This window comes from Fringilla coelebs (assembly GCF_963513975.1).
Source record: "Fringilla coelebs genome assembly, chromosome: 25".
NCBI classification, from domain to species: domain Eukaryota; kingdom Metazoa; phylum Chordata; class Aves; order Passeriformes; family Fringillidae; genus Fringilla; species Fringilla coelebs.
Genome location: NC_140051.1, coordinates 1,951,750 through 1,978,736, shown reverse-complemented (window position 1 = coordinate 1,978,736; position 26,987 = coordinate 1,951,750). Strand labels below are relative to the sequence as shown.

At 45.1% G+C, this 26,987-nt stretch overlaps 1 protein-coding gene across 1 annotated transcript in view; it reads right to left on the bottom strand.

Moving 5' to 3' along the window:
• The window catches only part of CBL (Cbl proto-oncogene), a 34,935-nt gene extending 9,451 nt beyond the window's left edge, over positions 1–25,484 (bottom strand). The window contains exons 1-11 of the mRNA XM_084221468.1: positions 25,217–25,484; positions 19,010–19,257; positions 8,411–8,557; positions 6,998–7,154; positions 5,410–5,531; positions 4,838–4,975; positions 4,329–4,416; positions 3,795–3,926; positions 3,159–3,362; positions 1,456–1,587; positions 264–623 (exon numbers count right to left, since the gene is read on the bottom strand). Coding sequence (XP_084077594.1) covers positions 264–623; positions 1,456–1,587; positions 3,159–3,362; positions 3,795–3,926; positions 4,329–4,416; positions 4,838–4,975; positions 5,410–5,531; positions 6,998–7,154; positions 8,411–8,557; positions 19,010–19,257; positions 25,217–25,363 — 1,875 coding nt within the window. The 5' untranslated portion in view covers positions 25,364–25,484. The remainder of the gene's footprint in view (positions 1–263; positions 624–1,455; positions 1,588–3,158; positions 3,363–3,794; positions 3,927–4,328; positions 4,417–4,837; positions 4,976–5,409; positions 5,532–6,997; positions 7,155–8,410; positions 8,558–19,009; positions 19,258–25,216) is intronic.
• Positions 25,485–26,987: the final 1,503 nt, after the last annotated feature.

Sequence of the window (26,987 nt, the reverse complement as noted above, 5' to 3'; positions counted from 1 at the left end):
GATTTTCTAAGCCTCCTGATGTTGACATTTTTGTAATGAACTTTCTCACACACTTTCTGTAAATAACTCACTGTTTTGCATTCTTTTATGGAGGAGGAGAAATTTGGTTTGTCCAGTGTCATTGGAGGGGTGGCAGTACCACCCTCCAATCCACTGTCACTTTTGGAAATCTCTAAATGTTGGAGTCAGAAAATGAAATACCCTTTTCACCTTGAGAACAGCGGTGTCCTAGAGTGACACAGGTTACCTCCAGAGCTACTCACCGCGGTGCTGTCCAGGCTGAGCGTGCTGCCGAGCCGCAGGCTCTCAGCCCTGGACTCCAGCTGCGAGGGCAGCGAGAAGGGCAGCGAGTGCCGGTTGGACAGCTCCCTGCCGGCCCAGGGCTCCGCCGGCGCTTTGGGCATGGGCCTGCCCGGCCACGGCTCGCCCTGGCGGCTGGAGGGCAGCGGGGGGGGCTTGTCCCTGCCGGGACAGTCGCCCGGGGTGCAGGGCAGGGGCCGGCGCTGCGGGCGGCTCTCGGGGCCCAGGGCGTGCGGGCGGTCCGGGGGCGGCGGCGGGGGCAGGTCCCGGAGCGTGGGGGGGATCGGCAGAGGTTTGTCCTTGTGCAGAGCACCTGGAGCGGCCTGCGGGGAGGAGGGAGCAAAATAGTGCTTAGCACAGGCAGCCCAGGCAGAGGAGACAAACGGGAGGGAGAGTTTTGGGGTGGTTTTATTTGTTTTTACAAGGAATTATCTCCGAGAATGTGGAGATATCTCCGCACCTTCTGCACAGGCTTGAGGAGATAACACAGCAACTATGTGCACTCCAGCCAGGCTCTGAACACCCCAGATTCCTCTTCTTGAGGGAAAACATGAGCTTACAGCAGCCTCAGACTGGAATCCAAACAGAGCCTCCCCATTATTTTAAAAAATGATTCAATTGTGGGTCATTTATATGAGTTAACATTCATCGGTCAGTGATGAGTATCCACAGAAATAGGTATTTTCTTCTGCCTGATCTTTCCTAATTTCATTATTTCATCCGAACCAGATGAAGAACTCCTGCTGCATCTCAAGAACCATTAACTTAATGCCACCAAGATCATCCTCCTGCCTTCTGCTGATCAATCAGAAAGCCAGTTCACTTCTCCCTGTCACACACATGGAGTGCCTTCCTTCATTTTCTATGTAAAAAATCCTTGATGTAAAAATGAGTGCAGAAAAGTTGGGGGAGAGAAATATGATACCTTCTGTATCAGCTAGAACAAAATATGAGAAAAATCCAAATGGTGCAGGGAGCAGGGATTGAGGCTGAAAACAGAGAATGTGATTGCAGTAATCATAATTTGGCAGTTCAGGATGCCAGACAGAAAAAGAAGAAAGTACTTGGGGGTGTCAGAGAGAACATGTTGGGGTCCCCAGATTGTTCTGCCCCACTCAAATCTCACTGAAGGGGAAAGGAAGAGGTGTGTCTGACCTTGGAAGTGGTGCTAGGGCTGGAGGCCCCGGGGGGGTTGGCCACTCGCTGCTGCAGCAGGTCCAGGCGGGGCGGCACAGGGGGCAGGGCGGCCTGAGGAGCCACTGAGAAGGGCGAGGGAGGGCGTTCCACCTGAGAGAGGAGAATGGGACATCAGCTCAGGCTCAGCCCACGGCATTCCTGTCCTCTGGAGAGCCTCTCCAGCTACAAACAGCTCTGTGAGCAACAACTGTCCTGCAGGAATGGAGGCAGTGCCCAGCACTGCAGCGCTTGGAGCAATCCAAGCTCAGCTGGGAGACACCACTGAAAGGCACGCTCAGAAACACAACCCGAGGTGGCCTGATGGAGCAACAAAAATGCAACTTAGAAACACAACCAGAGGTGTCCTGATAGAGCAACAAAAATGCAATAGAAACACAACCCGAGGTGGCCTGATAGAGCAACAAAAATGCAACTTAGAAACACAACCCAAGGTGTGCTGATGGAGTAACAAAAATGCAATTTAGAAACATGAAACAAGTTGTCCTGACAGAGGAACAAAATGCAATTTAGAAACACAAACCGAGCTGCACTCATGGAGTAACAAAGCTGCCTCAGTGGGCCCTGAGCAGGGACAAGCTGCTTTTCAACACCAGAGGGCACGATCTGCTGCAAAGCCTCCTGTCCTGTGCAAACTGCTTTCACTACACAGCACTGGTGTGCACCAAACCCTCCATTTTTGTCTCTGGAAAGCTGGTTTTCCACTTAACAAAGCAGCACAGAGCCTGTTATTCTCTTTATTTTCTCTTTTTTTTACAATCAAAGTTAGTGCTGTTGAATTTTGAAAAGCTTCATGTATGTTTGAGCTCACTGAAGCCAACAAAATTCCAACATTGACAGGATCTCAAACCAAGAAAATTGCTCTGCTTCCCCAAAATATGCAAAAAAAGCCCTCCAGGAATAGTGTTTACAGATTAGTACATTATTTCACAGGATGAAAGATAAAGGGAAAAAAGACTCCAGGTAAACCAGAGGTGAAGATTTTTTCTGACTAGGAAATGCAGCTTATTTCAGTTGATTCAGCTATTAAAAATTGGCCACATTCAAACCCAGTTCCCTATGCAGTTAAGAAAAATGCAAGAGCAACAATCAGATTTTGAAATGAGAAATGAAAATGAAATGAAAAAGCCATGCAGGGCTCCACAAAAAATGCCTGTACACAGCTCCTGGAGGGAAGCAGAGTTATCACACCTTTATCTGACAGATTTATCAGCCACCATATAAAAAGATGACAGCCAAATTGAGTTCCTCAGCAGAACAGCCTGCCCTCTACCCTGTTATTTATCAGGACCTTGGGAAGGCTGTATCCATCACTGGGGAAAAATGGATGAATTTCTGCTGATCTGGGTGAATTCTGGCTAGGAAATCAAAATCTAACACACAGAGGAGTGTTCCAAACCCAGACCTTCCATCCCAACAGGTCAGGCCAGCTTTTTCACCCCTCTGGGGATTCCTCCAAGACAACACACAAAAGATCAAAGGCTTCAAAGTGTGATCCCAAAGTGGCAGTGTGAAATGAGCTCACAAAACTGGACCTAAACCTCTGTTTTCCATAGGGAGCAGGATGTTTACTGTTACACAGTCTGACAAACCTCACAGACACAGGAGAAAACTGCTGCAGAAAAGGCACTGCCACATTTATCATTTATCATTTATGACCTTACTTTGGTACCAGCGAGTTCTTTCATCATGAAGAGGGAGTCATCAGCTTTGTCATCATCATCATCATCATAATTGGGAGAGGGGGTTCCTTCTGCCCCTTGCCTGGACAATCCTCCTCCTCCCCTGGGATCAAATGGATCCACCACGATTGGCTCCGTGCCTTTGATCTCACAGCGGCAGAAGGGACAGCCTTGGCCTTCAGATTCCTGCAGGGGACAGAAGAGATCTGTCACAGCAGCCTTGGGGGGGCACAATTATCACCTGCTCCATAAACAATCAGCTTTTAACCTGCCTTTTGGCAGGGAGCTTTTAAATGAGAGGAACACAAGGGCAAACTGGGCTAGAAATGCGGAATATTTTCTACTTGAAGTAGAAAAACAGCACTTTAGGAAGTAGTCAAAGTTTTTCCTTATTCCATATTAAGAGATCAGGTATCTAAACAGCTTCTGATGCTGTGACATAATGAGACAATGTTTCTGCTATATTCTCTCCACACCTGAACAGCTCCACCTCTAAGAAGAGAATATCTGCAAAATACATTCTGTATAAGAGTCTGTAAGATATCTGTAAAAGAAGACAATAGCTGTAAAAGATCAAGCAGCTGCCCTCAGAGGGATAAAGAAGAGGCCAAGGCTCACCTGCCAGGCTGTGAGACAGGAGGTGCACATCAGGTGCCCACAAGGTTCAATCTTCACATCCTTGTCGTTCTCAGCACAGATTTTACACAGCTGGAACGTGGAGCCCATCTCACAGTACAGCTCGTATTGCTCCTGAGGAAAAGACAGCACAAATCACAGCCTAAATGCAAAGATTTCACCATCATTTTACATGCTAGATGCATCTGTCAAGCTCTGAAAAAAGTGGAATTCAAATTATCCAATAATTTTCATTTAAGCATCCCAAGAAAAGCAAGGTTCAAGACATGTTGATGTTGAATGGCACAAAAGCATTGATGTTGGCAGAACATTCTAGAAATAAACCCTTAAAATCTGTCATGGCAATCTCATCTGCCCATCCCTATCACACACAGATTTCTGAATTCCTGTGAAACACTGCAGCACTAAAAACAAGTCTTGGGAATACCAAGTGTGACAGAACTGGGTGAATCACTAAGGAGGGTAGAAATCAGGGAGAAAGGCAGAGAGTTGGATGGAGTGGAATATTTTACTCACCTGTGTAACTTTAATGTGGTCCTGAGGTGTGGGCTCACACAAGCCAGTCAAGTCAGGATTCTGATTCCGGCCATCAGGAAATAAATAACTGGAAGAAGTTGGGAGAAAAAAAATCTCTCTGTATGTGCCTGTGCACACTTGTGCACACACACAGATCTAAGGTTTCCTTTGGAGGTGGGAGGGAAGAAACAATGAAGGTGAGAAGTCAAGGTTTTCTGAATTCTAAAGATTTGGAGGAATTTTATGATTGGACCAAAATTAAACAGGTTATTCCTAAAAGTATTGGTTCAAATTAAGGGTTTAACAAAAAAACTTTAAAAAAAGATTTATAAGAAGGGAAACACTGGTGCACATTTATCATCTGCTCCTGCACAGCTGTGCAGTGCAAAGACAGCTGTCAGTAATTCCTGAGTGCCAAAATAGTTCAGCAATGACTTATTCCACTGACAGCAATGGGGCTATTCAGATCTTAACTGCTTTGCTGTCCTAATTTTTATAAAGTTACTTACAAGCCTTCCCTGAAGCCATCAATCAGTGCTTGGAAAAGAGGTTTGTTGTGGGGAATTGTCTGGAGAATGTTCCCATCTGCAGTGACATAGCCAATGGCCCACTGACCCAGGCGGGTGCAGCTCAGTCGGAAAATGTAACTAAAAACACACAAAGGAAAAGAAACCTCAGCTTGGAACAGACAGAAAAGATTCAATGACAAGTAGGCAGCCTTTGTCTGGCCAGTTCAAGACAGCAAATAAAATTAGTAGGAATAACTTGATGATTTGTAGCAGCTTTCCTCAATTGAGGCCCAGGCAGTTCAAAGGGGGAACTTTGCAATACGATACAAAAAGAGAAAAGAATCCAACTGGCCTCCAGGTGAAATTAAACCCAGAATCCAGAGCAAGAGAAGTTAACATCCTTAAAACCATTTGTTTCAAATCAACTTTGAAAAAGCCAGCAAACAAACAGACTACAGGAGGTTTGCATGTTTAAAAGCAGCCCAGAAGTAAAGGAACACAGATAATCTGTCAGCCCTGCTGCAATCAGTGGGGGCAGCCAGAGCCTCCCTGCTGGCTGAGCTCTCTCTCACCTGCCAGGTTTGTGAATGAATTTCTGCAGTCTGGCCTTCACCTCGTCATAGGTGAGGAATGCCATATACCCAGGGTGAGTCACTGCCAGGCTGTTCCAGTTCCTCAGCAAAGATGACCAGGGCTGGGGAAGCACCAGAGAAACAAATGAACCACACACTTCTGGAAAGGGTTAATATTCCTGAATCAAAGGGTTCTGCAGTTAGAGAAACATGTTTCTGTTCCACCACAAATCCAGTAGAGAAACCAAAATATTCATTCCCATGCAGCATTGGCATTTGAGTTTTTCGCTTGTTGGGGATAAAATTATCACCTAAGACAGACCTTAATCAAAACTCCTTTAATAAATACAAAAGGAGAAGTCACTGAGGTCACACCTTAAGAATAGCCATCAATTGTGCTGCTTCTGCAGAGAGAATGACTCACTCCCCAGACAGGGATAAAGGCAGGAGTTTAATGAGATTATGCAGAGCCCAGGAACCATGACTGCTCTGCTCTCCAACACCGACTTCCTGCATGGCCTGGGGACAGTGACCTCCCCTCTGTGTCTCAGTTTCACTGTCTGTAACTTGTGACTGTTCCTCACCAACCCAACCTCACCGGGTGTGGCAAGGACTGTGGCTAGTCTCAGATCTGAATGAAGAAACCAGCACACACATCTCAAATATTGCTTAAAATGATGCCCCAAAAGTCGTAACAACCATTTGAAATCTCTCAGTCCTGAGAAGGGCTTGGGTGTGTAGATCTCACCTGATTTTTCCAAGTTTTTTAATCATCTACAGGAAGGTATCAACACTCCCTAAGAACTCTGCAACCCCTGGAATTTGCAGCAGTTCTTGACTTGTTCTTTATGTACAACACTTGGAAAAAGTGCTGAATGAGATCAGCTACATTGCAACACCAAACATGGGAATTTTTCATCTAGACATATCTTAATTACAACCCACCCCATCACATGGGAAAAGGCAAGTCAGAGCCAAAGAAGTAAGTGATTGTTCTTGTAAATACCCAATTGTACAATCAGAAGCTGTGTTTTTGAATTTAGCACTATTAAAGACTGTGGGGAAGAATTTTACCTACTGTTAATATCCCTTCAGCGATACAGAGATTTCTCACACACACAGACATGATCACAACATCCTGGCTGGGGCAGTTCAAAAGATAGGAAGCCCAAATTTCCATGCTTGAACTCCATCCTGAACAACCCCCCTCCATGGAAAATAAATCTGACAATAAAGAAAGGGATGAGGGAAGACAGAGTGATGAACTAAGCTTCACATTTCCTGGCTTGCAGAAGCTGTGTCAGAGCTTCAGTCTCAAAGTGACCTTTGAAAGAGAAAACCTGATTCATGGCAGGATGCTGGATGTGCCTGGGAGTTGCAGTGTATATTTAGGGATTCTTTTTATTCTACAGCCAGAAATATCACCACTTTTACTGCAATATGGGGTCTTAAGTATTACTCTTTAAGGGATGGAGGGCAAGACAAACAAATCCCATACAGTACAAATAACGAGTGTAAAATATTGGCCTGGATAAAGAAGAGTAAAACACTGAGACACTTCAAGTGACTCCCATTGCTCAGTTCTCACCTGGAAGAGTCGAGTGAAGATGTCAAACTCAAACACTGAGATGTAGTCATTGCAGGTGAGGTCGATGGTTGACTTGAGGGCCATGGCCTCCAGCCCAGAGCTGATGGGATGCACCTCGTGCAGGGCCTGGCGAAAACTCTTCCAAGGAACAATGGTCCTGGGGAAAGCAGGGAATGGCAAATGGCTGAGCACCACCAGCACCATGCTCACAGCCACACCTTATCTTTGTCAGCATCCCCGTTGAGATAATAGACAGAGGAAAATCAAAACAAGCCACACGAGATTTATCCATGTTACACAAAAAAACAGATTTCTTGGTACTGCAGGAAATCAGCAGCCAAATGAAATTATGGCAATTTTCTCTCCACACGCAAAATTTTGGAATTAGAAGCCCCCCTCTGGTTTCACTTTTCCCTCTCTCTGCAGTCCTACCACAGCATCACTTGATAATAATTTCACAGTGTTGCAGCTGGCAGAGAAGAAGTTAAGTCTAGATGGTTTAAAAAAAACCTGCAACCAACTCTCTAAAGAAGGATTAACTGGAGAAGGAAGATAATCAGAAGCCAAAACACAGGCTCCTGTTTAAAGGAATATTTTCCTTTTTTTAATAAATCAAGTGGCATAGAAACACAGAAAGAAAATGCCTCACTTCAGACAACTGTGCTGTTAATGAGTAAATACATTATGGCCTTTTGTTCTGACAGCTACTAATTAAACTCTTTAGGTGAAGTACCTCAGTTCCCTCAGTTTGAAAGCAGCACCCAATCCATTAACTTTAATCCCCAAACACTGCTGTGAACACCTCCATGGTTCATTTAGTCAGTGTTTCATTAGATACAGAAATTAAACCTGACATTTCAGCAGTCTGCACACAAAGACTGTTGCATTTCCCTTTCCCCTTCACTCTTAGCAAAGCCATTTTGCAAACAGAAATTCAGAGAAGAAGAGAGGTGAGTAAATGATTGGAAAGACTAATTGGAGGGAAGATGAAAAGAATATAATCTTATGGCTTAGCTAAAGAACAACCCATGTTGGGGGCATGGTAACCTTTGGAAGAAGAAAGGATTATTTTGCATAGCTTGTAGAGCTTAAAAGTTAAAGAATTAAATCAAGGAGAGGAAAATTTAAGCTGAATAACCAAGGAAAACACAGTGACAATACAGGAGTCTCCTGGGGAAACTGGGGAAAGATTCATCAGTTGATACATTCAAAACCAGACAGGACAAAAACTGGGAAATTTAATGTAGGAATAATTCTTTACCTCAGCCCAGAGATGGACCAAATCACCAGCAGGTCTCTCCCATCATTTATTTTAAGCTGGCAAAGCCCTTCTTGAAGGGCCAAACAGAATTCTTAAAATCACTGGGTGCAATTTGCTCCCACACCTGTTTTTAAGCACACTTAGAAACTTACTTTTCACCAAAAGCCTTTCTCCAAAACTCTGCAGCATCTGCCTTGGTGATCCGGAACGTGTCCCCCTGGAAGAGGCCACTGGGGAAAATCCCTTTGAGTTCTGCCAGCATGTGGCTGAATATCAGGGACAGTTTGGTCAGGTTCCTCCTGCAAAGGACCACAAAAATCGTTTCTTTTAGGAGAAAAAGGAGTTGAGCATTCCAAGCAAAGCAAAGCCAGCATTTATTGCAATTCAAGAATGATTCCAGCATGCAAAACTCTGATTTGGGGCTCTCTTTCAAGTATTTCCACAGCATTTAGAACATCCAAAACATGAGAACTACCAGCAAGGTCTGTGTTTGTCAAGACATTTTCCACAATGACAAACTCTGTCTAATCTGTTTAAAGTGGGCAGGCAAAAATCCTCCCATATTAAAACACATTCACAGAAAATGTGCAAAACCAATACTCAGACCTCACCTACTGAGTAGTGAAGACAAAAACTCATCAGGTTTCGGTCTGAAAATTCCTTTAGAGAGCACATAAAACTACTCCTGCCCCAGACAATGGGAGCTGAATGTCTTTGCAGGTCTCCAGAGGCTTCCAACACAATAGATTTGCTCAGGGAATCTCTAGCTGATCCTAACAGACCCAAGTTCCCAAGGGAATGCAAAAACACCTGCAGGTTTTTCCTAAAATGGTCACAACTTACACACAAAAGCTCTCAAACACTGTGTTTAATTATCCAATTTGAATTACAGCTGGGACCTCAAGTCCCTTCTCTGCCTGGTGCCACTGAGACATCAGGAGTGCTCTATCCCACAGGAAATGCCCTTTTTTAAACTGGAGAAGAGAATAGATATTTTCTGTTATTCTATTCACCAGAGACACCTCTCTCTCACTCCTTTATCCAAACATTCTCCTCCACTCCATTGCTAGGAAAAGTTCCTGAAAAGAGACAGGGATATTTCTAGGCCAGGAGGGGTTTTTATTCACCCCCACATCATGTGCTTGAAGGTAAAAGAAGGAACTGGCATCGTGTGGGGAAGAACAACTTGTGAGCTGTGCCCAACACACCAGAGCTGCCCAGAAACCTGCATCAACCACCCAGGCATGGCACAGACTCACTTGTGGCACTGATTATTTCAATATTGAACCACAGAGGGAGGGAACATCCCCAGCCACATTGGATTTTTTTTCTTTTCCCATCTCTCTCCCTGAGTTTGCTGCTGTTACAGAAGACTCTTGTGTTTGGCAGCAAACTCCACTGCCCCAGGCTCCAGCCTTTCACCAATTTCTGATGTTCTGGTTGGATTGGTTCCTGTTCACCTTATCTTGGATGTTTTTCAGATACCACTTGCTCCAAACATGATATTGCCACTGGAAGGACTTATCCTGTTAATGGGTCTGATTGCAGAACTGACCTCCAGCCTTCTCACAAAAATTCCCTGGACATTTGGGACATTTCCCACATTTTCACAGGGTCTAGACTCAACTGGAAGTGACCATATTGCTTGACATATATTCTAGTATTTCCTCAGCCCCTCATGAGCCCTTTCTCCATACTCTGACAGTCTGGGTAGATTAGAAGGGCCCAAAACTCTCCATTTTCTCTGACAGCAGTTCTTTCTCACCCTTCTTCATTCAGCTACATTTTCATTTGTGTGCAGCACTGAAATCTGCTCAAAGTGTTTATGGAAAACACCAGCTACACAAAGAATTCTGGTTTTTGTCATTTCAAACGTGTCCAACAACAGCAGGTGCTTGGGATTAACACAAGGAAAAGCCCCCAGCTGGTCCTCCCTGAGCTGTCCCATTCCCCAGCTGTCTCTGGATGTGTCACACACTCAAACTGGGTATTTTGAAACAGTTCTACAGTCTGGGTTTGGCATGTTAAGTAATTCAAAGCTGTGTGTTTCTCTTTGCATTTCCAAGGGGAGGGCTCAGATTCTGAGCTCGTGGTACAGGGAAAATGATTTAACTGTAAATTCCCACACCAGATCCCTCCCATGGAAATTCCCACCACGTCCCTGCAATGCCTTTTTCTGATAAACATTAGAAAAATTGCAAATCAGAGGTGTGGAATTCTGAAAGCACTCACTCTCATAAAAAGGAATAAAAAAAAGAGGAGAGTTTGTTTTAGTGCAAGGAGAAAAAGTCAACACCAGGCTGTTATCAATCATTTAATCTACAACCCAAGCAAAAAATTATGGGCTTTTTATAACTGAATTTATAAAAATAGAGGCTTTAATAAACCTGCTAATGATTTTGTACTCTCCTATTGCTGCCCAGAACAATGTGGGGAAATTTGTGTATGACAGAAAAGCATTTTGATGCATTTCTGACCCTGAACAAGTGCATGGTTTAAACAAAACACTGCAAGAAGCCAGGGAATATTCCTGTGCCCATTGTTTATCTCTTCTGCCTCAGCTGAGCTCCAGGAAGTGCTTGCACTCAGCTGAGCACATCAGTAAATAAGAGAAATAAGAACTTCCTCAGGCTTAAGGATGGATAAACAAATGGTTTTACACACACACGTTGAAGGACTTGGTTTCCAAAACCAGCTGAACATTTTAAATTCTCAAGGCTATCATATTTTTTTATAAATATCCAGCTATATTGTGAGTAAATAACAGGAAAAAACACAGGAAATGAACATAAAGAGCAGCAAATTGCAAAATAGTTTGTGTTACTGGCTTTTACATACAGCAAACAGTTACCAATCCTAAGCTAAAAGGACAAATATTTCTTTTATTTTAACAATTTACATATTTGTAAATTTACACAGACCAAATAAACACTTGCAATTCTAAAGAAGATTTTTATTGGCATGTGAAAGCTTACTGATGATTGTGCTTTATTTTTAGTATCAGAACTGTCCTTATTGCTATTGCTGCAACTAAGCAGATGTGAATGTACTCTCAGAAAAAGGGGCAAATATTCAAACAACATTTATGGCTCTTAGACTGGAGATTCCCAAACAGTTTTGGGACTGTTCCATTTTTCAAAATTTTACCTAAACACAGTACTGCACACAAAACTGCCACCAAGGGCTCCACCAGAGACAAGTTACAAGCTAAAGAACTGAATCTTACAAGTTAAAATTAAATCTTACAAGTTACAATTAAATCTTACAAGAATTAATTAAAATTAAATCCTACAAGTTTAAGAATGAAATGCCAAGCCCAGTTTGGGAAGAGCTGACTGCAGCACCTAAATCCTGCTGCTGGGAGATTTAAACACCTGCCACCCAAGCAGTGCTGAAAACGTTACCCAGGGACCTCAGGCCACATCAGAGCTGTCCCCAGAGTGTGCAGGCAGCTGCAGGAACACCTGGGCCAGCTTCAAAGAGTTCTGTTCTGTGCTCAGAGCCCCAGCTGAGGTGGGATTTCACAGCCCCGAGTGCTTTCACACGTACGTGCAAAGCTTTCAGTTTATTATGGTTGGAAATAACGAATCAACATGTGAAAACGTCAAAAGATAAATATTTTTTCCACTGTGTACAGTAGCCAAGTGTTTCACACATGGTAAGGGACACCTGCAGCTGGAGCATGGAGGGATCAGTGCTTGTGCACAGGGAGTGAGCTGGAATTGGTTCTGGAACCAGCCAGCCCCAGCTCCAGAGCCTGCCCAGCTCAGCCCCTCTGCCAAACCCAGCACCCGCCGGGCTCTGACCTTGGGGAAACCAAAACCAGCATGAAGCAAGAGTGTTCTTCAGTTACCCCATACCCACGGACAGGTTCCCCCTCCTTCCTGCTCTGAGCCCCCTCTGCTGTGGTTCTGCTCTTCCTTCCTGCCCCAGGATGGGTTTGGGTTTGTTCCACGCATTTCTGCGGCGTTCAGGAGGCTGAGCAGAAACTTCCAGGTGCAGCCCCCACTGCCGGCCCCAGCTGGGGGTTCTGGTGGTGTTGTCTCCCTCCACCAGACCCTCAGCAGATTTTTCTTCCCCACTTTCCTGGACAGAAGTTCTTCCACTGCATGGGCTCCATCTTGGAAAGCCATTAAAGGTTTGGTTTAATCAGGGATGTGTCTCTCAGCCACGTTGGCACAATTAGTTAAATTAATGTGCTTTGTCACTAAATGCCTTTTCCCCTCAAGGCAACGTTAATGTGGCACAACCATTTCTGCCACTGCCAGCTAGGATTTTTTTCATTTTCTTCCAGTATTTCTCACCTCCCTCAGAGCCACCCAGCTGACACAATATAATTTAGTTCCTCACACGTAGCAAGGATCAGCTCCACAGGCTGATTTAGTCACAATATTGTGCTCACATGCCAACATTTGACGTGCACACGCTGTCGTGTCTGTAAAGCTCATTCTGCTGAAGGCATGTTACAAACACAGAGGAATTATGAGCTGTAGCACAAGAAACCAACTTCAAAATGCTTCACTTCTCTGTAATTACTGCCCTTATTTCTTATTCTTACACTCTTACCATGAGCTTCTGTTTAGGTGACACAGTTAGCATCCACTGGATAAAAGTGCAAGCTCCACTACTTATGAAAACATCAACCACAAACCCACAGGTTTTTTCCTGTAACTACATCTTAAAATTTTATACTTGAAGAGCTAAAAAAAAAAAAATTTAAAAAAAAACCAAACCCCAACCAGTCTTTTAACGACTCCAACAAGTAAAATGCACCTTTCAGAAACCACAAGGATGTGAGGTTCTCATGTCACAGGGGTTTTCAGATGCACCAGGCATGAGCAGTTTGATTTCAGCAGAGAGTTTGATATGCCTGGCTTCAAAAAGAAGAATTGTCTGATGCTGTTCTCCCACCCCAGCCAGAGTTTTCTGTGTGCTGGTGTTCACAGAAGCAGTGAGTGGAAATGCTCGAGGTGATCCCAAGCTGTCTTTTGTAACCCTGAGGCAGCTCAGGCTCCTCTGATCAGGTTAAAAATAGAAACAGCGGAACTACTTTCAACAAAACTTGCAACACAGGAAGTGAATGAAATTCCACTTAACTATTGCTGGCTCAACAGAAGGCACCTTACAGAGCCAGGCTCTGTAACATTCACAGCATTTCCTCAGAGTAACTAAAAGAATGGATTAACATTACATTTATTGCTTGTTCTATAGAATTTTCCACCATCAGCACCTCCTTTTTCAGTGCTTTAGGTATTACAGGGCAGTTTCCTTATGCTCTGCTGGACCCTGGCACTCTTCAGGTCACATAAATATATTTTAACGCCTTGAGTCCTGTGAGCAGAGCCTGCCCATCACTTCAAAAGGTAACACAAAACACAGAAACCACCCCAAACCATTATATATTCCTATCAGCATGCAAATGGCTGTGACTGATGGGAAGCAGAAAGGATGCCAGGCTACTGTGCTGACCACAAGGACCAAAGCAACTGACCTTTAAAGGCTCTGGAATGATTATTTTTGGCACAAGGGTTGGTGTTACATTATTTTTTCACTGTTAAGAAGCTAAATATCCACTTCTAAAATTTAAATTTTAGAGATTATGCTTTAAAGAGAGGAATACATTTGGTATTATTAATGGCTTTTAAAGAGCTCAACACATATTCAGAGGACTGACAAGGTAAAGGATAAAACTCTACTTAGGTAACAGATCCATTTATTTTACCAGATTCAGGAGATTACACAACAAATACTGCTCAGGACACTTCTCATTATACCTAATTTTGTGCTCTGTGCACTGGAATAAAAATTTGTATTTCAGGAGCTATTTGCAGTAGTTAAAGAGAAAAACAGAGCACAAAAGCCCTGACTCCAAATCAAGGAATATCCCATATTTCATGATTCATCTTCACCATCTCAAAACTGGATACCAAGTGGGATTGACAAGGAGCTGGAGCAGATCCAGAGTAAATATTAAAAAAAAAATTATTCTAAGTAAAAATATTCTCGATTTTAGGGTGGGCAGGCCCTGGCACAGCTGCTATCCCTGGGAGTGCCCAAAGAACAACCTGGGACAGTGGGAGGTGTCCCCACCCATGGCAGGGGGTGGGATGGGCTAAAATCCAACCCCAGAAATCCCAAATGTGGCATCCCAGCCCTGAACACCCCAGCCAAGCACCCAAGAGACACGATACAGTTGCCAAGTAGCAGCAGCAGCAGATTTTTGCCAGCATGGAGAAATCCATCACATTTCCAATGATAATTACTACAAATGAACCAACGTGCTTGTAATTCCACCCACAACAGTGAGTCCACAGCCTCCCATAAAACTCTGCAGTTTTATAGGCTCTGAGAGGAAAGAAGAATGAAAATCTTCCTTCCTTATTATGCAATCATCTGAAATCTTGCATTTGTCCACAAATTGATTTTCAAGACAGTGGTCCAATTTTAGACAGAAAGAAAACGATAATGAATGCAAGCTTAAGCCAATTATGCTAAGTGTTACTTAAGTTCCAAAACTATCACCTAAACTGCAATTTAAAACCAAATTAGAAAGAAATAATTCACATTCCTCCCCTCCAACAACATTTACATGATAATGAATTTCTTCTTGGGTAATAAGCAGTTAGTTAGTGTTCATATGCTGGAGCCTGGCAAGGAAACCTTTCTTGTGGGCAGCTTTGGAGCCTGTTCTTTTCTTTAAGATGTTCTAATTTAAATGCAGATGTAGACTTCACACTAGTGGGTTTTGTTTAAAAAAAAAAAAAAAAGTGCTGCTGTATTAGAAGGAAGTGACAGAAAGAGGACTCACACACACCATTTTGAGTTCCGCATTTTGCACTATCTCGTTTTCCCTGGGCAGGAATGTGTGCAAGAGGTCTCAAAGATGAGATTAGAGCACCAGCCCCCCTCCTCCCAGAGGGTTTTCTGGTTCAGGGTTTAACACAAGTGTTTTCCAACTTTTTCCTCTTTAAATTCCAACATTTTTCTCTTTTTTTTTTTTCCCTCCCAAGTCATTCTTCATGCACTTCCTTCCCTTCAGAGATAGGCATGGTCATTTCCAGGAGACATTAAACACTGGTACCTTTTTCCTGTGTAAATTAGCGAGTCTTAACATTGGAGCTGGAGAAGAATATGAAATCCTGCTGAGCCAGCATCCCCATAGATGTTAGAAGAACAATTAAACATGGACCAGCTTCCCAAAGCTTTTTTTCACCTCCATGCTCTATGGAAAAAGTTTACTTTACTCCCTGCTTAACCCCATTTTCTCTACAGACATCTTTATTTTTTAACTGGCTTTGTTAACAGTTTGTTTCCCACAGCGGAACTAGAAAAATATCTTGTGCCACTCCTTAAACATCCAGTCCACATCCTGAAAAATTATTTTTCCTCACTCACCCTGCAGCTTCCATAACTGTGCTCTAATGTGGAAACATTTGCAGTACTCTGATTTTATTTAGAAAATAACCTCTCTGAATTTTCCCTCCTTATAGACTGGTTTAACATCATTAGTAAATTTGATTCTTTGGTGAAAAATGGACTCTTCAGCCTAATTAATCCTTTCCCAAGGAACAGACAATTCCTCTACCTGTCTCCTGACCAACAAGCTATTTTTCACTTCTGCCATGTCAAGTATAATCTATTTACACAACTGCAAAACCACTGCTGCAAGAAGTAATTTATGTAGTGTGGAAAGCTGACAAATTGCAGCTCTTCTATGCAAGCAAGAGGGCTGAGAAGTAAAAGCTTCCTGCAATGGAAACAGAAAAAAAAAAAATAGTCCAGCAAAACCACTGAGGTTCTAAATGAAACTGAAATTGAGACCTGAGGCAGGTTCAGCGTGTTCAGAGTAAGAATAGCACTGTCAAGCAATGCAACCATCACATTGCAGGGGAAAATACGTTTATTTAGCCTTTTTGTTGTTAAAAAGGAAACTCAAGAAGTTCCCAATAGAGAAGTCACATGTTTACCCCTGGATCTATACAGAAAAGGAAGCAGCACCTCTGGAAATGTGCTCAGCCTCAGGAATTCCTAATTACTGCACACAGCCAACAAATCATTGGATCATTTGCCTTTACCTTGTTACAAGCATACAACAAAATATCCAAAATTATTAACTAGAAACACTACTTGTTTCCAAGGCCACAGAAGTTACTTTTAGCTATCAAAACTCAGAGGAGCAACACAGTATCTCTAATAAAAACCCCCCAAATTACCAAGTTGCATTTGACCTGCTCCCCAAAATTCAGTTTTAAACAGTACCCAGAAGTTACTGCTCCTACCTATCAGTCAGGAAATGCACACAGAGCTTTAAAAGCACCCTCAGCAGCATGAATTTTTAAACAGACATGGAAGTGAGCTAAAGCAGAATTTAAATAGCATCTTGAAAGCTCTCCTAACAAAACAAGTGAGCTCTCCTCACAAAAATCACAGCGTGAGTTTAAGGCAGGAGAGGTACAACCATGGTTAATTTATATATTTATAGTCTGAAGCACTGTACACCAAAACCACAGAGCCACAGAGACCTCCCAAATGTCTGAGAGGAAACACACAAAGAGCAAGTTGGAAATAACAGGGATAGAAGGGTGGTGCTCAAGTGATCAGTTCTGATCCCACTTCAGTCATTTTTCATGACTGGGCTGGAGGAGCACACTACACCTTTCACAGTGCTCATAAAATTGTCAAAATTGTGCCTTTTGCTCTGCAGCAGGAGCCATTTGGGGGAGAAAATAAGGTCATACACAACAGGAAGCAAAATGAATGCAAAGTCTGGGAGAGAGGAGGAGAAAAGCTTCAAGAACAACAGGGACAAAAAGTCAGAAAAATCAAAACAACACATCTATTAAACTTTTGAAGTCCTGTTTTCAAAACACTGTAGACTAATGGCCACAAACCTGCATGAGATCAAGAGCAAACTAGATTATATTTATATTTATATTATATATTTATATTGTATATTTATATTGTATATTTATATTGTATATTGTATATTGTATATTGTATATTTATATTTATATTTATACACACATATACCCACTGCCATGAGTACTTTCCCAGTGAAAACCAGATTCAGGTTCTATTTGTTTGCTTTACAGACTGCTGACCACCTTCCCAAAAGCTTCTCCCACACTTGGAGCACTTGAATTTATTAATGTATTATTATTAATTATTAATAATATATTAATAATAAGTCTAAGGGTTAGGGTTATATTATTAATTATTATTCATAATTTTGAATTTATTAATTCTTACTAAAATATTAGTATTTTTCTTCAGCTTCTAGCAAGGTGAGAAAATTTCGGTTTTTCATCTTAGATTAGAATACATAGTTTATACCTATAGGTGCATTTATAGCAGAAATTAATTTAATTTAATTAACAAATAGCACTGAAGTATTGGGTTCCAAGAGCTCCCATGCAATCTGGCACTGGCAGTGCAGCATTTAACAGAATCCCCAAAACCAAACCCCTCATTCTTTCTGTAGGTATCTCTTGAACTGGTACACAAATCACAAGCACTGGCTGCTCTACCTTGTCCTTTTTTGTGACAAATTAAAGAATTGAGAATGTTCCCAAGCTCAGCACCAGCACGAGGAAAAGGCTCTCTGGGGTTACCCCTTAGGACCAAACAGCCACTGCTGCTTCCTGGGCTGTGCAGGAGCAGAGGAAGATGCCAGGAGAGTGGCCAGGATGTGATGCTGTTTTAATGCTCGTGTTTAACACAAGTCTCCCCACAGTTCCTTCCCTGCTAGAGCTGTTTATTCATAAATGGGACAATTAGCAATTCCCCCAGGACTCCCATGCCTGCTGTGAGAACAGCAGCCTCTGCTGCAGTCCTGACATTCCCATCTATCAATCTGGATTTCCCCTGCTCCCTCTAGTCAATTAGTTGGATTACAAACCAACTAGGATGATTAACCCCCTGCAATTACTTCTCTTTGCTCCTCTCTGAAAAACCAAGGCACTGGAGGTGGGATTTTGGATTCATGACTGACACAGCCACCATTTACTCAGCAGATGTTCCAGATTTATGACAGATCACAATACACACACAGTTAACAGCACTCCAGAAAGAAACTTCCATTTCTTAATCCATTCTTCAACATAGGCAGTAGCAATCCAAGGAGCACCAGCAATGCCTTCTGGAGCCACTGTCACAGCCTTTGGTTGGAGCTCAACAGCATAGAATATGCTACACAGAGCTCAGTATTAAACCAGAAACATGTGCCAACACTTTTTCCCCCTCCAGTAATTCCAAGCTGTTGCCAGGCCGTTAACCACATTCTCCCCAGGGCAATTATGTTCAGCCACTGGGTGGTTTTCACATTTTTTCCACCTTTTTTTTTTTTAAAAATTCAACATCTACTCCAAAAACCTGAAATGAGTTTAGTGTTACAAATGTATATCTCTGCCTACTAGGCCTTGCACAAATGTGTAAGATTCATCTTTCCCAGAGCTTTATTCTACTCTTAATTCACTTTGTCTTTCCTTTTCTTAAAGCTGGGTGAGAAAACACCTTCTCAGGTACACTAAATTCATACCATTTTGCTCAAGAGAGCCTTATATTCAGCAAGTGCAATTTCTACCTCCACCTACCCCTTTTTTAAGTGCTGTTCGCCATGAAGATGCCCCTTGACCTCAGCTATGCCTTTGTACAAAATGAAAGATGAGCTGACAACAGATCTACCTCAAACACAAACCTTCCAACGCATTTAATTCCTCCAATAAACACCTGAAACCGTTTCTCTCCGTTACCTAGGCTGGGAGTTCTCCTCGTACATCCTTTCCTTCCCCTCCTTGAAGAGGCTGATGGTCTGCTTGGTTTTTTTCATCAGGTTCTCCATGAAGACCCGGAAATACTCGTTCTCGCCCAGGGTCTCCATCTTGCCCTCGTAGCGGGACAGGATGGTGCGCAGGTGCTGGTAGGTGTCAGGCAGCAGGTCCAGGATGTAGGGAGGGCTGTTCTTCAGGGCCAGCTTGGGGTTTTGGCACAGACGTACCACCTGTGGGAATGGAGAAAGCAGCCCTGTGAAAACTCCAGGAGAGGAGCACCATCAGGGGTTAAACACAGCTCACTGTCGCAAACACGTTTGCTGCAATAAATCCCACTTGTGGGGCAAGTCCAGATGGAATCCCAGAATCCCTGAGGCTGGAAAAGACCTCTGAGATGGAGTCCAACCTGGTCCCCACCTCACCAATCCAACCAGAGCACCCACATCCAGGCACTCCTTGGATACCACCTCCTTGGGCAGCCCCTTCCAAAGCCTGACCATCCTTTCCATGGAGAAATTCCTCCTGATGCCCCACCTGAACCTTCCCTGGTGCAGCTTGAGGTCCTTTCTTCTTGTCCTGTCACTGCTTGCCTGGGAGCAGAGCCCAACCCCCAGCTCACTATAACTTTCAGGGAGTTTTAGAGTGATCAGGTCTCCCCTGAGCATCCTTTTCTCCAGCTACTGAGCCCAGCCACCATAAAAGAATGCAATTTCTGGGCTGAAGTGCATGTGGACTGATGAAACTCCTGATAATAAATTTATGTGACAGGGGAGGGGAAAGGAAGCCACTTCACCATCCGCCATAGCCAAATGTTTCCCTTATCTAAACTCAGAGAATTAAAGGGAGAGTTGATGGCAAAGCAGCCATTTGAAAAAATTAAGTAGTGAACTTTCAGTTCTAGAAAGAGCTGGAATTAGAGTTGTGAGGTCAGTTTTGTATCAAGTTTACAAGGTAAGAAGCAGCAGTCTAACGCTTCTATATTCTGTGATTTCCAGCAAACCTGAGCACAAAAAGTAGAGACACTTTCCTAAAGTTCTTCCCTATAATGAATATTATCTGGCTGCTTAACACCCAGCATGTAAATGAGGTCTAAACTCATGACACTGAGGGAATTACAGATATCAAACAGTGCAGAATGCAAAACTTAAATAAAGTGGATAAGAAAAAGCAAAAGAACAGTTTAACAGCCTTTTGCAGCACTTCATTTCCACAAAACCTTGTGAAACCTTCAAGAGGAATTGAGCAGTTCCCTACAGTGCAGGCTTAAATACCTACTTCCTTTAAATATAGATGGTAAACAGAGTCATTCCTTCTGAAACACTGCTTCAGCATTTCACTTTACCATTTAGGGTATGTGCAAAAAGCAACCTTGTGAAGTGACACCTCCAATTTTATCTGACTTACAGCAGTGCCTGTACCAAGAGCTGACCTGAGAAAAGTTCAATTTCAGCCAAGAGAAAGGCACACAGTGTATCAGAACTCCAACCAGATAAATCAGACTGCTGGTAAAAAAAATAAACACCTAAAAAAGCCTCTGCAAGAACACATGGGAAAAACAAACTACCAAAACTTTCCCTCCATTTTGAGGAGGCTGCCAAGGCCTTAAGATAAAGAGATGGATGGCCAGACAGCTGATTTAGTCAATTGATGCTGATGCCTCAACTGCTGCTTCCTTGGAGCCTGTGCACATTGTACACTGAACCATATCAACAAATTGAGTCAACACATTTGTCCCCTGAAAAAAAAATAGTTTCACTATGAGCATGAATAGGTTCTAAATATGCTCCCCAGACCCAGCTGAGCTGTGCTCTGGGCAGCAAAACCCTTTCAGCAGAAATTGTTTATTATGCAGTGGGTTTAAAACCCTAACAAACACAGTCAGCTCTGAGGAGGAAGCCACATGAAGCAAGCAGAGCCTGCACTTCCCTCAGCCTGCTGGAAATAGGGAACAATTTGGCTGTTACACTTTGAAAATACCCAGCTATGGGAGCAGCAGACCTGCTGCATTTCAGACTTTGATATCAATTAAAACAATTCCCCCACAGCAGCAGAGAGTTCTGCAAACTCCTCATTCTCAGAGCTCCTGTAAAATGTTTCCCAAGAAGTAGATACCTCAAACAGTTAACAGAAAGGTCAAAACTGCTGGTATTTTATTATCAAATCAGCTTCTTTATTTAACAAGCAGACCAAAATTAGCTAAGATGAGCAGTTAAACAAAACTGCATAACTAAGAACTGCTGTCTCCTGAGCAAACTTGGGGCTTTTATAACACAGCAGCAACAAAAGCAGTGGCATTTTCCTTGTTTCTCTACGTGTGCACTTGCAGCATCATGACAACATCCAAAGGAATGTTCCCAGCCCTGGGAACAGCTGCCCCTCAGCAGCCTTCCACAGGGACCAGCAACGTGGAAGGAAATTGAGCAAAAAGCAGAAAAATATTTTTCTTCTTTAGGTGTGACGGCAACGAACAGAAGAAATCCACGGTTTTAAATTATCATCCAAAAGTTTGCCTGGCTTGTGTTATCTTTTCTGAGGAACAAACCATTTAGGGAGATATTTTTGGGTTTTCAGACACACCAGTAAAGTTCAGCATGAAGAGAGGTGGGCCTGTGAAGAACCTGAAAATTTACTTCACCCATTTCCATTTTCCAAATGCAAGTCAAAATCCAGTTTCTCCAACTGAGTTTTGAGGAAAGAATCTGTTATGTACTCATTCTAGGAAAAATAATCTCATCTACATCTTTGAGGCCTGGAATTAAATCTTGCCCTCAACAATCTGCAGCTTGCCTAATTCTGGGTTTAAGAGTCCCAGACCTGACAAGCATCCAGGGGCTACTCCCAGGTAAGATTTTCTCTCCCAGGGCAGTTCTGAAAACTCAGTTTTTCCTTCCTTTAGCAGCTGAACAGCTAGCTGCACTGAGATCACACCTCATTCCAGTGCAAGCCAACAGCAAAACAAAACCTACTCAAACATCTCTTATCTCTTGCTGGATTTGTGCTTGGCCTTTCTTCTCACAATGAAGGTGACCTGCAGTGGCACTTCTCTCTATCAGTTCTAGGAACTGAATGGTTCAGGAAACCCTTTAGAGAAGCTTTATCTCAAAGCTCCTCTTCCTCCTCCGTGCCTTCCCACATTTATTCCACTCTGCTCCATCCCAAGCAGCTCATGACTAACCCACCTATTCCTCAAATACCACCCACAGCAGTGAACTCCAGGGGGCTGCATTTAATCTCTGTTCTGCAGAGAAATGCATAAATATCACCTCGTTCAGCTGCAGGGGAACATCCAACAGGGATGGAAAGGGCTATTTTATGTCCATGCTCCGTGTGACCACGTGTAGCTGTGGGAGGAATGGTACTGACAAAAAATTAGGGCTTCAAATGAAAGAATCTGAAAGACATAAATATGTCAGGCAGCTTATGGAGAGCATTACAGGGAAAATATTTGGACAAGAATCAACTTGCATAGGAAATTCATCAGTCACATCCCAAAGCAGAGATGCACGAATGCTTTGACAACACCAGCTAATTATGCAGACTAACAAATGAGGTCGTGAGTGTAGTGTACCCACACAGACACAGCACGCAGCTCTGAGAGGCAAAAACATCATCTATTAAACATGCACACAAGCAGGTTTTTTATCTGCACCTGGAATTTCATGTTCTTGGCCCAGAAATCTAATCCATTCTCAACACCTTCCATTCATTTAGCACTTCTCACCATGAGCTTCTCTGGGTTTTTGCTACACCACTAAAAAGAATTTAATTCAGATGTGTTCTCTTGAGTGTGCATAAGTACAGATGAAATCTAACTGAAATCTGAAAGGCTTTTCAGAGACAGATCTCTCCTTTTGTACAAATCAGAGTGAACAAGACTTCAAGCCTGAGAGTTTCTGGATGCTGTCTATGAGTAAACCTGGAGTCAAAAGAGGTTGATGTAACTTGTGACAAATACAGCAGCAGCCCTGGCTTTTCTGTCAGTGGAGAGAGAATACATCCAACCTGCTACAAAGACCTAAAGCTAAATTTCCCCCCAAAAAACATCCTGCCATGACAATCAGGTTTTTTTCAGGCTAGTCTTTTCCTTCGAGCAGAGCAGGTTATGAGCTCAAACACAAGTTGCCATCTATATCTATATATTCTAGAGATGAAAATGTGCATTCTTACAGGTTACACTTATTTAGGGTCCTGTTTCCATGCCCAAGCTGCCTTTCCTACATCAGCACTTGTGCTTGGCCCTCCTCAGAGTCTGTAACAGAGCCAATGGCACCTCTCAAAAGGGTTTTTTCCTCTGCCCCAGTCTCTGTAGGTGATCAAAGCTCATCACAGGCACAGCAAGGCACAACTACAAACCCTGCCTTCTGTTGAGCCAGCCAACACAGAGTGACTTCTTGGCAGGAACAGAATTTAATACACCTTTAAAGAAGTCATTTGCTGTGCCTGCTTTTAGCACTTACTGCAGGAGGTTCAGACACTGCATGGATAAACAATGCAGGGGGAAGAGAAGGAAAATGCATAAGCCTGAGGGGCAATTGGATGAGGGATGCCCAAAATCCCTGCCTGCTCTGCTCCCAGAGGGGAAGGAGGTGGCCAGGTGACAGTCCCCAAGGCCTGGGGGCAACTTGGGTGATGCTCTTACTCTTGCAGGGCCATGAACTCAGTGTCACAAAATGCACTGCACATTTCAGACTGCAACATGCCAAGCCTAGCCTTGATTTCGGGGCTGAGTAGTAATTATCAATGAAAATTCCACAAAAATATTCAATTTTTATTTTGTGCCTATTTCTGTGTGCCTGCTTTCACTCACTTGATCATTCCCTGACAACCCCCCAGGATTTCTGAAAACCCTGGACTGACCAGCACACCTAGCCAGGCCAGTAAATCAAATATCCCATCACACCAACAGGCCAAAAGGTCTGGTGTCCTGCCCCCGGCAAGAGCCATTTCCTGGCATTTGAAAAGGAGGAGGAGGAGGAGTGGAGAGTCTTAATGACCCCAGAGAGCCCCTCCTAAAGGTGTGGGGCTGGAAGAAGGCCTTTCCAGCTCCCACGCCACAAGTTTTTCTTGTTAAACATCACTTTATCTTTCTCTAACTACATGTACTTATTGCAAAAGGGTTTACTCAGGCTTTTACAGTTTTTCCTCAGTTTTAAGAAAAAGGTTTTGTCCTGAATGCAGCAACACATTCCTGTTCATTCCAAAAGGAATAACCTGGCCTGCCACAAAGCTTCACCATCCACTACCCTCACACCAGGCTCTATTTGCTTCCAAGGAGCAAATCCTAGATTTCTCCCTTGTCCTGCTGCTGTCACCACCTGCAGCTCCCCACATCCCCTACCCTCCCCAGCACCAACAGGACTGGCATTTTCTATCCATGTACATGATTAACACAGATATCACAGAATATCCTGGCTTGGAAGGGACCCACGAGGATCATCCAGTGCAACTCCTGGCCTTGCACAACAATCCCACCCTGTGCCCAGTGCTGAGCTCTGGCAGCCTTGGGGCCTGACAACTGCCCTGGGGAAGCATCCCAGATCCTCTCAGGCAGTTCCAAATCCTCCATTCCAAGCTGTCCCCTCTTCCTCCACCTTGTTCTCTGCAGAGCTGCTGATCTCCCTTCACACCTTCCCACCCTGGCATCCCATTCCCATGCTGCCTCTGGCCTCTCCTCCATGGCTCACCTCTCCACCAGGTTCCACATGGAATCACAGGATGGTTGGGGTTGGAAGGACCTCAAAGCCCATCTTGTCCCAGTCCCTGGCAGGGACCCCTTCCACTGTCCCCAGTTGCTCCAAGCCCCGTCCAGCCTGGCCTTGGGCACATCCAAGGTGCTCTGGGCACCCTGTGCCAGGGCCTGCCCACCCTGCCAGGGCACAATTCCTAATTGCCAATATCCCACCTAAGCCTGCCTTCCATCAGCACGAAGCCATCCCCCTTGTCCTGTCACCCCACGCTCACCACATCCTTCCCCCAAAGCTCTGCACCCCATTCTGTGCCCACACAGCTCCGAGCCCCCCGGATATCCCCCCTGGAGCCCCAGAGCCCTCTCCCAGCCCAGCCAGCCCCAGAGCTCCAGGCTCATCCCAGATCCCCCCGATCCCAGAGCCCCCCGGGCCAGCCCTCTGCCACAGCCACCCCGCCCCACCTCAGCCCCCCGCGGCCGCTCCCACCCCAGCCCCTCCCCACCTTATCCATGAGCTTCCAGCACTTCTCCACCATCTTCTTGTCCACGGCGCCGGGCTGGTGCGGCCCGAGGTGGTGGTGGTGCGGCTGGAACGCGTCCTTCATCAGCCCGATGAGCCCGCCGGGGCCCTTCTTCAGCGGCGCCGACATGGGGGCGCCCACACCCGGCCCGTGGGGCCCGTCCGGCACCGGGGCCGCGGCCCTGGAGGGGACCGGGCTGAGGGCGCTCCGGGCCGGGCCGGGCCGGGCAGGGCGGCGGCGGCGGCCGTGGGCGGTGGCGGCGGCGGCGGCGGCGCCCGGTTCCAGCGAGGCCCCGCCCTCCTCGCCGGCGATGATTGGCCGCCCGCCCCCCCGCGCGCCCGGCCACGCCCCCTTCCCCGGGGTGGAGCTCGCGCTGATTGGTTGGAAAGTGACGCGCATGCGCAGTGCGGGGCGTGAGGGCGGAGCGGCGGCCATGCTTGGTGCGGGCGGGGCGGGGCGGGGCGCGGTCGCCATGGGAACGCGGGGGCCGCGCTCGCCCCACCGCCCCCGGGAGGGACCCGCGGCCTTCGCGGCCCTTCCCGCGCCCCGCGCCCGGCTTGCGAAACGGGATCGCTTCCCCTTTCCTGGAGACGCGTTCCCTTTTCTAAGAACGGCCCCGACGCGGGGAAGCGGCGCTGCACGCCCCCTCTCCCGCAGAGGGATGTGCCCGAGGCAGGAGCGGCACCGACATCCCCACGGCAGGGAGGGGATGGGAACGGGAGAGCGTCCGGTGCACCTGGCAGGTACCTGAGACCTCTCCCCGCAAAGGCAGGGGGAGGCAGAGCCCGTGGGGACTGGGTCCCCGTTCCCGGCATCCCGGCTCCAACGGGAGAAGGAGCAGGAGCCGGGCAGTGAGAGCAACAGGGAGAGAAAAGAGGGCCCGGGAGAGGAAAGGGGATGGGCCAGTGAAAAGGAGACCAGGGAGAGAAAAGAGGACTGGGCAGTGAAAAGGGGGCCAGAGAATGAAAAAAGGAACCAAGGAGAGAAAAAGAGATCGGGGAGAGAAGAGAACCAGGGGGTCAAAAGGAGACAAGGGAGAGAAAAGGGAACCAGGGAGTGGAAAGGGACTGGGGAGAGAAGAGGGGAGCAGGGAACCTAAAGAGAACCAAGCAGTGAGTTTGCCAGAGCTGACACCACCAAACTTTTTAAAAAATTACAACATGGGCTTGAAAGTCAGTTGAGTTCTGTTCCTTTGCTGCCTTCAGATCCTCTTTTCATCTCCTCTCCAGGCAGGAGGGACACATCCTTTTGCTAAACCAGCTGTGGCTGGTACCGCAGCAGCTGCGACAGGAAACCAGACAAAGGCAAACTGGGTTTACCCACATGAGTTTGGGGAACATGAGCACCCCAAACTCGGGCCTGGAGGTTGGACAGCACAGCCTCAGCCTCTGGATCCAGCCTCTTCCAGGGAGCTCTGCTTCCCCTGTGGCACCCGCTTGCTGAGGAGCCAAATGGACAGCACAGCAGGAAGCAGCACTTAACACAACAAGGGAGCCCAGCATGGATTGGTTATAAAACTCTCTGCCTTCATTTTATTGCCTTTGGTAAAGCTTGGTAAATATTTCTGGGACAGGCAACTCCTTGTCTGGCTTTAATTACCTGGGCAAATTTTCCTAAGGATTATATTGACCTCAAATATGTCAACGTTTATTGAGGCCGTGTTCCTGAGGCTTTTCCCATTAGGTGCTAATGGATTCTGGCTAATAGTCAAGCTGGATTGACCACCAGCAGGTGCCCTGGCCAGCTCCACACT